This window comes from Eurytemora carolleeae, unplaced genomic scaffold, assembly GCF_000591075.1.
Source record: "Eurytemora carolleeae unplaced genomic scaffold, Eaff_2.0 scaffold363, whole genome shotgun sequence".
NCBI lineage: Eukaryota > Metazoa > Arthropoda > Copepoda > Calanoida > Temoridae > Eurytemora > Eurytemora carolleeae.
This window is the reverse complement of record NW_019397289.1, coordinates 28218-44089: the sequence shown is the minus strand read 5'-3', so window position 1 is coordinate 44089 and position 15872 is coordinate 28218. Positions and strand designations below refer to the sequence as shown.

The 15872-nt window shown below is 33.0% G+C and overlaps 1 protein-coding gene across 1 annotated transcript; it reads right to left on the bottom strand.

The window, feature by feature from the left end:
• Positions 1–1758: 1758 nt before the first annotated feature.
• On the bottom strand, positions 1759–14642 carry LOC111713287 (uncharacterized). Its single transcript, XM_023488123.1, has 23 exons — positions 14561–14642; positions 14143–14340; positions 13799–14000; positions 13545–13668; positions 13250–13378; positions 10519–13038; positions 9399–10412; positions 9226–9346; positions 8429–8877; positions 8285–8359; positions 7919–8027; positions 7809–7860; positions 7457–7544; positions 6921–7396; positions 6637–6835; positions 6061–6504; positions 5704–5985; positions 4837–5052; positions 3674–3752; positions 3486–3595; positions 2679–2814; positions 2085–2149; positions 1759–1781 (listed from the first exon to the last, which is right to left on the bottom strand). The coding sequence occupies exons 2-23, from the start codon at positions 14325–14327 to the stop codon at positions 1759–1761; spliced, it is 7098 nt and encodes a 2365-aa protein (XP_023343891.1). The 5' UTR covers positions 14328–14340; positions 14561–14642.
• Positions 14643–15872: the final 1230 nt, after the last annotated feature.

Below are 15872 nucleotides of genomic sequence, written 5' to 3'. Positions count from 1 at the left end.
AAATATCAATGACGAGTAGCATTAAATTTTGTGGAAACATTTTTTTATTGAGAAATATAGACATTCTTCATCAAACTAATGAACATATTTTAAAACTGATAAACAAATAGAACAGATGAACAAATTTAGAACTGATGAACAAATATAGAACAGATGAACAAAATTAGAACTGATAAACAAATATAGAACAGATGAACAAAATTAGAACTGATGAACAAATTTAGAACTGATTAACAAATTTAGAACTGATTAACAAGTTTAGAACTGATGAACACGAATAACCTAAACAAAAATAAATCAATAATCGTTTTTAATCAAATATAAAAATTTAACTATTTTGAAATATTACCTTCATGATGAAATCTGAAATCTGTGTCAATTCCTTGAAAAATGGCTAAAAAAAGGTTAGAAAAAAGCATATGATACCTGTTCCATGTTTTGGGAATATGCTAAGGAGAAAATTATTGTTTACAAACAAAATTTTTTTTCAGATTAGCTTGTCCTTGATGTACAGATACACTAAGGCAAAGATATTCCGATAGGCTCTTTTATTGTTTAATCATTTTTAAACAGTTAGTCGTGTATAAACTATAAACTATAAACTATAAACTATAAACTATAAACTATACAGTATTTACACATTTACCTGGTTTTACAAATCTGGCGAGAATTGTATAAAAGAAATAAAAGTTCTCAATGATTTTTAGGAAACTTTTAATTCTTTTATTCCAGTAGGTTCCATGATGCATGAAATATAAGTGATTATCGAAAACTAGAAAGTACGATAATTATTTAAAACAATAAAAAATGTTAGAATTGTGTTTGTCCATTGCTTTACGAAAAATATTTGCGGCGCATTTTAATTGGTAAGAAAAAGTAATTTTAAATCTAGATTGTAAATTGTAACCCTCAATTTAAAAAAAAGAGTTGCAATTTCGATTCACCATGGTGTCCGAGAAAGGTTTGTCTGATAAAAAATGAAGGTTTTATCCATTTTTTATCTTAGAAAATAATTTATATCACAACTTAGTTTCTCAATTAAGTGCGGATATCTGCTACAGAGACAATTGGTGAATATGAATAGGGTTTGTCTTTCTTGAAATGGAGGCTGCTGAAGATTACAATGAAACAAAAAAATTTCAGATTTTGATAAAACAAAAATAAATGTACTTACTGTTACAAGGATGAAACTGTTGAGGCCACCAGACCATGGAATCATTAAATCCATTATTTGGATCATGTTTCCAAATACATGTCACCTCTTGATCTAAACATTAAATCCATTATTGGATCATGTTTCCTGACACATGTCACCTCTTGATCTAAACATTAAATCCATTATTTGTGCCTCTAGACACATGTCATCTCTTGATCTAAACATTAAATCCATTTTGTGTGCCTCTAGACACATGTCACCTCTTCATCTAAATATTAAATCCATTATATGTGCCTCTAGACACATGTCACCTCTTCATCTAAACATTAAATCCATTATGTATGCCGCTAGATACATGTCATCTCTTCATCTAAACATTAAATCCATTATGTGTGCCTCTAGATATATGTCATCTCTTCATCTAAACATTAAATCCATTATGTGTGCCTTTAGACACATGTCATCTCTTGATCTAAACATTAAATCCATTATGTGTGCCTCTAGATACATGTCATCTCTTGATCTAAACATTAAATCCATTATTTGTGCCTCTAGATACATGTCACCTCTTGATCTAAACATTAAATCCATTATTTGTGCCTCTAGATACATGTCACCTCTTGATCTAAACATTAAATCCATTATTTGTGTTTCTAGACACATGTCACCTCTTGATCTAAACATAACATTAATTATGTGTGCCTCTAGACACATGCCACCCCTTCATCTAAACATAAATTAATAATGTGTGCCGACAAAAAAGTTAAAAAATTATGTTTATTAAGTCACATTGTAATTGAAAATCATAGTTCTGTGTTAAAAGAACATTATAAACCCAATAAAAACAATATCGTTTAATTTAATCCATCTTTGATTAAGTTTATATCATGATTCTATTATTTGAATCTACAAGTTTATAAGTTTTTACCTCTTTGTGGATGAGGCAAAGCACCGTATTTGCCCCAACTCTTTCCATCCAGTGCTGGATAACCGCTAGAAAAAAACAAGTTGTTAAAAAGAGATTGAAAATATAATCGATTTTTTTTCAACTAGTGCAGTAGCTTACTAATTATTTTTTCTTTAATATTTTCAATTAATTTTGTTTGATCAAAAAGTTTCAGTTTGAGATATCAACACCATAAAGTTTGCTAAGATATACGAATAATAAAATTTGAGTTCTTGTAATGTGCTTAGTTTGGCAAATCTTTAAATAAAGGATGTTAAAACATTGTGATATTAATTTCATTATATTCGGGTAAAGATGAAACATTTCAGAGAATGAAGTTTGAAGAGTTTTTTTTCAACACACTTTATTTGCCTTGTTGACACCTTTTTTAAAATAATTATTTTACTATTTTATACTCAAGTTATGATTCTATGTTGCTACAATGCAACATAAATATAAAACCCATTATAACAATATTGAATATACATTGCGTAAATTTCTTTCTATTTCACGGTATTATGGATCCCGCGGTATTATTTTTTACCCAATTGAAAAATCAATAATTTTTATAATTACCTAGGTAGTGGTATGTCCATATATTGACCGTGTGGACACCTATAAACTATCACATCCCCTAATTCATTAACTCGGTTCGTCCAAATCCGTTCATATTTGTAAGGTGCAGATGGAGGTGGTTGGGTGCATCGTCTTTCTATGAAAAATTATTTTTTTTAATTTCCCACAACTAAGCATTTAATTAGTAAGAATTAGGGCTGGTCATATTCTTGATTTTTGAAATTGTACGGTCCTTGTTTTGTTAATGAGCTGGATTGTTTGTCTCTGTTTGTTCTTTTCAAAACCTTTCGTTCCGTTACTTGATAAAGTATTGTATCCGATCTTTACTGGTTGTTAATGATTAGATTGTTACCAATGGTTAATCATTAAATATCATTTATTTTTCCTTCTCCTCAGTTCACAACAGAACCCTTTAAACTTTGAGGTGATCAAGAATAATGGGTTTATGTACTACATATAGGTTTATGTACTACTAATGGGTTTATGTACTACATATAGGTTTTGTCGATAACTTTGTGTTCAGACTGTTTATATTAAAAAATCATTTAAATTTAATTTTAAGAAGATAAATATTAATTTAATTTTAAGAAAATAAATATTTTTAAAACCACATTGCATTGATTATTTCACATTGTATGCTAGCTTACACTCTAGTTTTACAGTGATTTTAGAGATAAACACAAAGATTTCTCTGTCTTTAATGATCAATCAAAGGTTAAAGATACCGTTGTACAGGGTCGGTTGAAGTTACGTTTACAGTCCCTTTAAAGGACAAGGATGTTTTTTATCAAATAAAATAGTACTTACTCATACAAGGAATCAGAGTGCTACTAGACCACTTCTTATTAGGGAGACATTCATTATACCAAAATGGAAAATTTCCATTTTCGAACATATATCCATTTTTGCACTTGTATCTAAATCGTTGGTATAGATCAGAAAGTAATTATTAAATGTTTAAAAAATGTTTTAAATTATTTGATCAATAATCTGACCTTGTAACATCAGGATGATAAAGCCTCAATGCACCAGGGCCTTCAGAAATTGGAGGTGGCTGATCAGGACATGGCAGTTCTTAAAGAAATTAATCATAATTTAACTGTTGACGCAATTTCAAGTGGAGGCCATTTGATATTGAGTCGCCTGCGCATGTCATAAATGCACGGTGTCTCGCTTCATATAAGATCGTTTTTAGCTTTAAATTACGATTTTCGGTTAAGAAAATTTAAAAAGAATGAATTATTTTAAAAAGTTATAATTTGTAAGCAAAAAATACTAGAAAAATATTCTAAGTTTGTCACATTGAAGGTTTGAACCATATATAGAGATTAGTAAATTAGAGCTAGTTTGAGGTAAGTGTAAAGAGGTCAACATAATCTAAGCTAGGTAAAAATTCAAATTTTACCGACCAACTTAATAATTAAATAATTAAAGAATGATTGTGTATGTTTATTACTATTACTATTATTATAAACCAGCTTATCTTACTCTATGCTAAATATTGACCCTGAGAGAAAATGTATAAAAAAACGCGTGGGCCGTTTTTTTAAGTTAAAAAAAAACTAACTAAAACTATTGTACTACAAGCGTAATTTAGAGTGACGATGACAATGTCCGATTCACAATGGTACCCTTATTTGTCTGATCAAGTTTGAATTAGATATCCATGTTTACTGTTTTGAAAACTGTTACAGCAAGAACATGCCTGAGAATTATCAGACATAAACACCATTCAGTCTAGATAAACGACAATATCTTCTCCAATATTGATCAGACTAAGGGTTCAATGGTACCATTGTAAATATAACATTGCCATCCTTGCACATGAAATTACACTTACAGTCTCTTGAAATACTTATAATTAGGGGCAAATGGGTGCAAATATGTTAGTGGAATTTGAAATTTTATTTTAATTGGGGGGATTTTTTTAAATTGGGGGCAAATGTGTAAGTGGAATTTTAAACTGTTTTTTTTTAATTTGGTTTTTTTCAAATTGGGGGCAATGGGGGCAAATGTGTTAGTGGAATTTGAAAATGCTTTTTTAATTGGGAGCATTTTTTTACAATTTGGGGAATTTTTTTTAAGTTGGGGGCAAAAAATTTTTTTGGGATCGAGAAAATCAGCTTTTTTGGGAATTATATGGACCCCTGATACTTACTAATGCAGGATGGAACATCTGTAACATTCCACTCTCCATTGCTGAGACATCTTGATACTGTTCTATTAAGTCCATCACGCATGTATCCCCAACCAGACATAGTGCACTCGTATACAATTATAGTACTATAAGGTCGAGGTTTGCCAACAATTTCAGTCCAATTCATGGTTGATTGAACACTATTTTGAATAATGAAAGGAGCAGTGCAGTTGATTGCTAAAACAGTTCAAAAATCAAGTTTTTGACAGAGCGTAAAGGAATTAAGTCTTTGCCATCAACTCTAATTTTCTAATCCCTTTATCTATACAAGCTTATGGTGTAGATATATATATATACAACATTCGGTTCAAATGATAGAGGGATTTTTTTGGCAAAGACTCAATTTCTAGGTTGTAGGTTATTTTGTTGGATAAAAAATAAAACAATTTTGTGGCTAAACTTTAAAAAAAATTAATCAATCTCCAGAAGGTTAGTAATGTTATTTTCACTCTTTTTCTTTTACTATTTGAATGGAGTCTTTGTCACAAAATCAAATTTTCTAATTTGCATCTCGATGGTGTAAACATTTTATATTTCAAACTTAGATTATATGATCCAACATAATTCATTGTTGGAAATATCTATGGTCTAAGACCATTCGGTTGCAAAGATAGGAATTAGAAAATTATAATTAGTTTGTGGCAAAGACTCAATTCCTTCTTTGTAGTTTAATGTGTCTGAACAAAGAGAAAAATTTGTGTGGCTACATGTTATAAAAGTTCATACATAGGTTTGAAAAGTAAATCAGGCATCAGAAGATTCTTGTTTCTTAAGTTCCGGTGAACTCATGAAATATAAATAAAATTGAGAAAAGAAAGATAAACTTACGAATGCATTTTGGCATGACTGGTGTGTTTGGAAATGGATTATAATCTAAGAGGGGTCTCCAATGTCTGTCAGCATCACACAAAACTTCAAATTCGCTTGTCTCAATCATCTGTTCATTGTCTTTGTTTGGGTGTTCAAGAACATGTCCATTTGGACAGGAATACTTAATCTTTCTCAAATATATATTCCAGTCAGGATCAGATTTGTTTCTAATTGAAACATCATGTACAGCTTGTGCTGTATTATTTGGACTTTCAGGCACTTCCTTATCGCATACAACAGCTAAAAGTGTTAAACTTAATTTTTTTAATTCAAACCTATTGATAAATCACTAACCACATTAAAAATAATACTTACGAATGCATCTTGACGCGGAATCAAAATCATAAATCCATGTCCAATTTCTACATTCTGCCTCAAAATAGATGCTGAAGGAATCATTAAACACAAATCCTAATGGACATGTGTAGTTAACCACAACACCATCTGGAACTATTTCATAGATATCAGTAAATTCTCCAGTGTTATTAGTTAGAAAGATTTCTACTTCTTCAGTGACATTTGCTGGGTCATAAAACCATTCTGGTCTATGTAGTCTAGTTCGGGTTTTTGAAATTCTGTAAACTTGGCCTTCATGTGCTTCTATGTTAAACCAACTGGACTCAAAATTTACTTCTTTACTATTAAAAGCTGCAAAGGATGGCACAGGAGGAGGACTCAAGCAAGATGGAGCAGGAGGTTCAAATGGACAGTCCTCAAGACAGAATCCCCACATACTTATGTTTCCACTTGAATCAAAACCTAAAATTTTGTAATGATTTCTCAGCATACACCGATCTGTACTATACACTCTACTTATACTATAATAGAAAAAATTTACGACAGTAATCCCCCAAAACAATTGACAAAACCAGCCTTTTTTCACAATTGCACCTGTAGGGCACCAGGGTTTGAATAAATCTTGAGAAGAGCAATGTTTATATTCAACATTTTTGTAGGTAAAAGGAATAATGCAAGGAAACCCGTCGACTGTGTAACAAGCCTGATGCTCACAAATACTTGGAAGTGACATTTTGCAACCATCTCCATACTCAGGAACAATTCTTCCATTTTGTGATAGGGATAGACAACCCTAAAAAATATATAAATATACTTAATAATAAAAAATAATAATATAAAACCCCTGAAAACCTTTAAGTAAATAATAAACCATTTACCTTGCCCCCATACCCAGCTTTCTGGACTGAGACTGCTCCAGCAATTGAAATTTCAGTAAACTCATTTAAATTTGTAGCATTATATCCAATTGTTTCAGTCCACTTGTCATTGAAGGCCACAGTGAATGCGGTCATATCACAAGAAATTGTAATTGAGAAGTTTAAGCTGGTGCCAAGGTTAAAACCTGAGAGCATTACTTCAGGATTAGAGATCACTGTTGTTCCATTTAAACCACTCAAAATAAATGAATTTGTTTCATCAGCATCATTAGAATCCAGTCCACCCTTATAAAATACCCATTTAAGGGGAATAGTTCCTGAAGGGCCTGTAATTTTCAATGATGGTTTATTACTATCAATCCTTTTTAACGTAAAGACTCCCTTGACAGTGAACACTTCAGAAATTGATGTTTTGCAAATACTTGGCTTAAACTTGAGCCTGGTTGTTGGACTCACAGAATTTTCCACAAAATATCCTTAACATTGATTTTTTTTTATGTAAATGTTACAAAATGAAAAATTAGTTAAGATCTAACCTGCTTTTGTTTCTGCATATTTCCATGAGCGTTCTTTTGAATAATCAATAACATCCAATGGAGCTGCAAAATTATTGACTCTTTCATTCTGTAAAATAAAACATTTTTCTGATAATATTCCTAACTAGCTTGGGAACACAGCGTTGTGCAGAGCACTCATAGTTACTCAAGCAGTATACTCGCAGTCGATACATTCAAATCTAAAAACCAAGAACATTTCCGCGGCACTAACAAGTTTCCCAATTAAAATTTGAGTTAAATCAGTCCAGTGATTCTTGAGTTCTGATCCGACAAACAAACAGACAAACAGAGAGCACAACTTTATATATCTAGATATTCAGTCTTTACTAACCTCAGTTATCCATTCAAAACCATCTTTACTAACACCATCTATCCATGCTTGACTAAATAATGGAAATTCAAAATATTTCTATTTAACATTTAACATTAAATAAACAGTACCTGTCCCATTGTAACACATCTTGTATATTGCTCAAATCTTTAGGAAGGCCTTTTCTTTGAAGGTCATCAGAGTTACTTACACACTGCTCATTGGCAAAGCTTGCTTTTCCTGTTAAACGATTTAAGCTTTTGCTACAAACTGTGATTTTCTGATCACTATATCTTTGCATCCCAATGTCATAGACATTAAATATTTCAAACTATGAATAGTGTTAGATCAAAAAATCCAAGTTTGAAATTTCAAAGGTTTGCACTATTAGGTTGTAAAGATATAGAGATTAGAAATTTAAGATTGTGGCAAAGGCTCAATTCCTTTTGAAATATTTGTCAGATAAAATCATTATTTTAGATTAACTTATTATATACCATCTGATTTTGAGTAGCAAGTACGCCCATCTTTTTCATGTGGATACAGCTTGAATCCTGATGGGCAGTTTGGTGCTAAAACAGAAATATGAATTAAGTAATTTATTACAAAATTATGTATAACTAATAGATTTATAAACTTACGGGTCCATAAGCAGATAAACTCAAACTGTATCTCACAGGGAGTTCCTCTTGGTAGAAACCAAATACCCTTTTTCAGATAAGCGCAGGGATGTCCAACAAGTTTAGAACTCTCACCATCATAGTCATAGGATTGAGGTGTATAGAGGGACTTATCAGTAAACATATTTTCCCCAGCTGTCATATTCAGTCCAATAAATATACTTCCACTGTTCTCCTGGATCAGATACTTCTTTATCAAGAGATACATTCCTTTGGTTTTCAAGGGAAGAACTATTCCTCCTCTTTGTGCACAAGAGTGTTTAGCTTCAGAGAGAGAGTTTGACGCATTACTCTTAAAGAGGCATTTGCCCTTGTAACTAAAATGATCTTCAGGGCAAACAAAGTTTGGATTCTTTGGAGTAGAACAAAAGAAGTAGTGCTTTTCTTCACAGGATACACTTTTCATTTTACTGAAACAAAATCAGTTAAGCATTAGGTATCAAGAATCATGTTTCAAGCTCAATTTAAAGGGAGTGACCGGCTATGTAAGGTAGTTGAACTGAGTATGCAGTCTTGTGAAAAACATCTTTTGGATTCATTTGAGACATATTCAACTTTTTAAAGATCTGTAAATCTTGAGTTTGAGCGCAAATTCGACGTTCAAAACTCCTACTTTGGGGGTGGATACGATTTCAGAATTGTTTTTACTGGAAGAAAAAAGACAATAAAACAAATTAACATTTTACTTGTACTTGATACACCTTTTACAATTAATGATAACTCTAACGTGTAAGGTGCGCACTAGAATGAAATCTTACTAGTTTAAAGTGGAGTCAATTACTACACAGTGAACTGATGAATCAGGCTGACCCTCTGCCCAAGGCACATTAGACCACTCTTCCCCATTACTATCAATCCATTTAGTTCCAGGAGGATGTTCTGAATATTTCAAGTCAACATGATGTAAAATAATGGCTTCTAATTTTTATACCTGACATTGAATCTAGTCCTGTCCAAATTTGGCTTGTATTAACAGCTTTTTTAGCTTCAAGACTGAGCATTTCCAATATCTCAAAATTTACAGGAATGTTTAGCTGTGTCACATAGGGATCATTTGGATCTGACAGACAACTCAGTTCAGCCTCCGTGTAAGTTAGTGGATTAGGTGATAGCTTATAACAATGTTCATGAATCAGTTTGTAACCAGGTGGACATGGTTTGGATCTTTTATAGTTAATGTCAACATGGCAGATTTTAGAAAGTTGATATACTTGAGCAGGAGACAAGAATTTGTTGGATATTTGAAGACAGGACATTTCTCCCAGAAACCCAGAATTATCTTTGGGCGAAGCTCCAATGATCATTGTGTTCCCAACAGCATAATTTTTAAACCATCCATTGGTTTTAAATGTAAAATGTGAGCCTTCAGCATCTCCAGTTCCATATGTCTCATTAATAAAAAGATGCCCAATTTCCTTCTCATTGTCATATGTCATTGCAATAAATGTCCAAACATTAAGCTGTATTAGTTCATGAGAATTTCTATACTCTGTTTTAGTGCAGGCTATATTCTCACACATCCAAATATGTAACTGATTATTTCTGAAATACATGTAAAATGAGTTATTGATTCCTGTGACCCAAATTGGTATTGTTAAGGGTGAACTTGTTCTTAATCTGATCCACATTGTTATGGTGAACCCGTATGTAGTAGAGATATTTTTGGTGTTAAATTCTTCAAAATAAGAATTTACAGATTTTCTGAATAGAGCTGGTTGTGCTAGTTCTGTTTGCCAGACTGAAAGGTTGGAGAATCCAACATTATGTTCTACAGATGTATCTGTTACATTATCCAATGGATGAACATAATCAGGAATGCCCATTTTTTCAATAGCATCTGGATGTGTAGTTTGAGATGTCTGACAGATGAATGGAAGTTCTTGAACACAATCATAAAGCTTAAAATCATCTCCAGGAGAAACCATCCCAACACAGTCACCTACACCTTTATGTATACATCTATTAATAAATATACAAAGACATCACTCAGCTTTAAGAAATTAAATAAATTCAATTTGAATTAAAGAAAAAAAAATAGACAAATAGAAAACCTGTTATTCCTGTAAAAGTTCTTGTAGATTCAACATAGTTTGAGGTGTGAAAATATTTGTCAAGATCAGGTATGATTGAATACAATTGTCTACGGTATCCAGTCCAAGCAGAAACACTATTGTTTGATTCTTGCTGAATGAGTTCATTGACGAATTGAGAGTGTATCAAAGTCAGTGGTTCAAACAGGTGACCTTTCTGTGCATTGCAAATCATTAGAGCCTCTGTGAATTGTTTTGGCTCATTAACAAACAGAAAGCATTCTTCTTGGAACATTGTAAATTTATCAGGACATGTCCAAGAATCCTCAAATTCACAAATAAAGCCTTTTGTACTGACTTCTTCAGTTTCTTCTACTGGAATAAAATCAATTATTGCAGTTAACGGATCCGAGGAAATGGACCTAAGAAAAGCTTTGGATGGTTTGGTAGAAAAATCAACGTTAGTGATCCAGGGGCAGCCTAAAACTGGTGCAAACCCATTAGAAGAGACAGTTTTCAGCTCGGTTCGCTGATTTCTGGAAATTCTTCTTGCGGTGTAGCTATCAAGTCCACCTCCTAACATGCCAACCCAAAATTGATCCATAGGAGAATGGTTTACTCTCCAGATGTCCTTAGAGAGAGCTGGCAAATCATCACAACTTTCAAAGTACGTGAGCCTTGCATGATCTTTTGCACAATTGTAAGTAGCAGTGTTAAATGAGACTGCGTCTCCCAGACTTTTCATTTTTAAGCATTTCTTCAAGTTAGGATACCATTTGTAACCAAGTCTACATTTAGATTGGCAGATGTATGGCTTCATTTTTGATTTATCCTCGGCTACCCACTGAAATTTGCTGCTCTCCACAGTTAAGCCGTAATTATCAGTACACAGGGAAGTATCTAAGCATCCTGAATTTTCCTCTCCATCCTTCCAGTCTGAGTAAAGAGTAAAATTTTTACCATTGGACATCCAACGCCATGTTAAATCAATGACACTTCCCCCAACCCAGTAAGATGACAAGTCTGGGGAATATTTTGGTAAAAAGTACATTTTTGTTTTTGACAGTATTTCTATGTACTTTTGAATGTAAGGTATAAGAGTATCATCTAATATAGTCAAAAGGAAAGCTCCTTCTTTAGCACACTTTGCTGATGCATCATAAAAGTTTTCAGCAAAGGCTGAAACTCGTATACATGTGCCATTAATCTTTTCATAGTTTGGAGAACATTCTGAATTGGGAGACCCCATGAACTCTGTACAATAAGCATACTCATCAATTTTTTCATCAAATGCTTTGGTTGGGTTAAGTTTTGTTGGACACCATATTTCATCTTTGTCACCAAAGGTACAAATATCATACCAGATTCTGTCAAATGAAAATGGGAAAATACAGTCACTTCCATCACCATCCCCTTTGTAAGTTATTTCTCGCTCATCGGTACATGTCCCTATTTTATCTAGCTTCATAACTCCATTCTCATCAACTTCTGTAGGACACCATGGAGTGTCAGATGTTTTATTAATGACACAAGAAGTTATCAGATTATCATCACCAGGTATTTTAAAGGGAAAGTGACATGATGAGTTTTTCTCTGTGTCTATTGTGTAAATAGTCTTGGATTCACAAATATAAGCTAGATATGAGGTTGGAGAATGGGTACTGCAGAGTTCTAATGTGAGTAATCCCCTTGTGTCTAGCATAACACATGCCTTTCCAGTGTATTTGTTGATATTTGGGATTGTAGTTGATCTAAGAGAACCTTGAAGCAGTATTTTTTTCTCAATCATATATGCTCTACTTCCATCCATGTATTGAATCTCTAAACTGGGAAATACACTTTTTGCATAGGCCCCAATGATGTTGTATGAGGTGGTTGAATAATAGTAAAACAAAGGAAAGTCTGGCTTCAAAAAGTCATCTTCAAAGTTTATCAAACTGTCTAAATTAGAGTAATCTCTTGGTTGGTACAGTCTTGCACCTTTTTGTTTACATTGTGTTTCTGCTTGATTAAGATTTCTTGTTATATCTGGGTAAGTTCTTGCTGATATATGAATGCAAGTATTATCATGAAAAAAGTATCCAACTGGACAGTTTTGAACAAAACAAGAAGGTTGACAAGTTCCCCTGTTCTCCTCATTATCTATATGATTTCCTTTATAATCTGTAGCAAGACTACACCATGGGACATCAGAATCAATAGTTATACAAGTGTCATGAAGTCTACCTTTGTAACGGAAAGGAAATCTGCACACTTTGTTATTATTTGTCAAGCATTCAGTGAATTGGCACAATGCTCTTATATCAGGATCCCAGCGCTCAGGTAGATCCTTAGTTGCTTTATATCTCACAATAGTAAAGTCTATGCATGTATTGCTTTTGGCTATTGGAGTGCTATCAGAGGCTGGACCAATTCTGAAGCATTCATCTGTAATGTCTTCAATATCTGTAAAAATGAGTTCAAGAGTGTTCTGAGAATATTTTTTCATCGAGAATGGTGAGCGAAATGTTGAGTAATTTCCTATTCTTCTTCCTCTCCAACCTAAGATATTCTTTCATTAAATTACATTCCTCTTTGCATTGTATTTTTGAAAAAATTTATGCATTTTGATATTAAAAGACAATTAATGGGTGAACAATTACTTTTTAGCTCTCCCTGTAAAGTTTTTGCTCATAATTATAACCTCCTTCATCTTCCCTTATTCAATACTGAAAAAAACACTAAAATTTTCCATCATTTGAGAATAAGTTACCTAGTAGTACATCAAAATCTGTATCATACTCTGCTCTCCTGGAAGGAAGCCATTTCTTAAGTGCATCCAGTTCATGAGCTGTATGAGGAGTAAACAGTCTTGCTCCACTTCGGGCACAATATTTTTCACCTTTTAAAACAAATTTGTTTTTGTTTTGTTTAAAACTAACTTTTCCAAACGAAATATATTAAAGTAGAGAATCATATAAAATCTTAAGAATTAAAATTCTGAGGCTTTCTTGTTTGTTTCATTTAAAAAAGCTATTTTAATATCGACTTATTGATTTTAGAATTACCTGAAAAATAATCAACACGAGAGTTGACAGTTCCTGGAGATTCTCCTATTCTCAAACATGTTCGGCCTAGTTCTGGTACCCAGGTGTAGTTAAATGGACAATTAGGACTGACAGAACAAAAATGCTGAAAAATATATTACCTTTCAAATGTTAAGATGATTATATTATCTTTAAAAGTATATGTTTCTTTTTAACTTTTTGACAAACGTCCAAACTTTTACTTCTTATCTCTTACAAAAATGAGTAGAACTTACTGAGAACTTCAGGTTGCAATCTACAATTCTGTGTTTAAAATCAGCAGATTCATCAGCTATCATACAGTCGCCAGATTCCCCTTCATTCAAAATTTGAACCTCATAATTTGAAAGGATTTCACCATTAGCCTTCAGCCAGACTCCATTGGTTTGCTTCACTCCAATCCAAAAAGAACCAATACTAGAGTTGTGAGCATAAACCCTGAAGAAAGATTACAAAGTTTTTAGTGTATTCTTTCTGTCCAATTATAATAATGTGCCAGGATACAGCATCTGCTTAAGCATTTATCATGTAGTTCAAAATAATTGTGGCAAAGTTTCAATTCACTTTATTGTTAAATTACCCTAAGATTGTGGTTTGAATTTCATCAATAGGCCCTGCTACCAGCCCTAGCAGTTCTCCGCAAGTTTTGACTGCTTCTGCATAGGATCTCTTAATGGAATCTACTCTAACACATTGCGCTGCAATTTGAATATTTCCATTCTCATTTGGACACACTGAGGTTGTTGGGAGTGTTGTTTCTATCATTTTTGTTGTATGCCTAAAATTTAGAATATTTATAGTGAGAAACATAAAACTGTGGATTGTGGAACAGGAAGATGATTGTATGCAAAGAACATTAATCACTCAAACTGTACAGTGTTTACAAACAGACACATTTTATTGTATAAGTTGATTTTCAAACTTTTGGAAAACTTATAACTGTACTTCTTAAATTTCCATTTCCATGGGGAAAAAGAGTTATAAATAATGTAAATTACCAATTAAAGCCAACAATATTGCATTTAAGGTTGTATGTTGGTGATCTATGACATCTCCAGCTTGGTTCCCCAGTCAGAAATGTAATCTATTATTCAAACACTCTTAATTTCAGGAAGGTAAAAATATTTAAATATTATTTGATATTAAATCTAAATCTATAAACAGATAGACTAGCTACAAATGAAAATTTTAAACTGTTCAAAGCAATACAAAGATTTTATTTTGATTAGGATTCATTTTTACTACTGTTATTTTGGAAAAGCTTTAAATGAATATTAGAAATTACAATCTGAAATTAAGCCTTGCCTTCTTTTCGTTTGGAGTAGAGTAGACTTGAAGCACTTTCCCTCTATGGGGTAGCACCTTTAAGCAATTAGTTCCTAAAATAGTATACTAGATTTTTAATGGTTCTCTTTAAGTGGAATGATATGACCGGGAATTCACTAATATGCCCAAGCACAAACTTACATAGTGCATATACTATACATTACATTGCCAGTTGCCTGCCTGCTCCCAAGCAGAGCGGACCTATCCTATGGTTCCCAGAATTAAAGCTGGAGAAGCTCTGAGTTTTGTTATGCATCTTGTATCCTACAGGGAAAGCAAGAATTGTACATGGAATAAAAGAAAACTTCAACTTCAGCTTGGTGCACTGAAAGAGGAGTTTATCCCCTCCTGGGAATACAAGCCATGCACAACAATACCAGTTTTTTACTCAAACAGATGTAAGGACTGGACTGCTATGGAAGATTCCTCTCGAGAGAGCTTTCAAGGATCACAACTCCTCATTTTGTATGAGGGGTGCAGTTATGGGTTTTCTTTAAACTAGGAAATAGTATAAAATGAAGTAACACAGGGAGCATTCCCCTATACCCTTCTTCCTACAAACATCCGTATCTCTCTCATACCTGCTCCTCAACTCGATGTCAAAAGAACTATTTGGAAAGGCTTTAAAGTGAAAAAACAAGAAACAAGAAGCAAGAAAAAAGAAATTGAACAGAAAAATAGTGGAAGGGAAATCTCTTGACAGTAGAGATGGGGGCATAAAACAAGATAAGCAAGAAATAAGAAAACTCCTGGGTAGACCAAGGCCGCAAATTTTAGAGACTATTTATGACTGTTAGTCAGTATTATTTCAGCGCCTTGAGACACTTATCATTCATCAAGAGGATCACGACTAAATACAACTGAAAAGCTCATTTTTAGTCAGTGCTCAGAACGGAAAAGGTGTGGGGTTACAAGTTCAATATCCTGACAGGGGGTCTCGCTATATTTGTCCGTATGTGTGTGTCTGTGTGCCCAGCTGTGGCA

Excerpts from the sequence above, each read along its gene's own strand:
- LOC111713287 (XM_023488123.1), bottom strand. The coding sequence starts at position 14,327 with ATGATAGAAACAACACTCCCAACAACCTCAGTGTGTCCAAATGAGAAT. Across the intron at positions 9,347-9,398 it reads AGGACTAGATTCAATGTCAG|AACATCCTCCTGGAACTAAA; the intron begins GTATAAAAATTA and ends TGAAATATTCAG. Across the intron at positions 6,505-6,636 it reads CAAACCCTGGTGCCCTACAG|GTTTTGATTCAAGTGGAAAC; the intron begins GTGCAATTGTGA and ends ACAAAATTTTAG.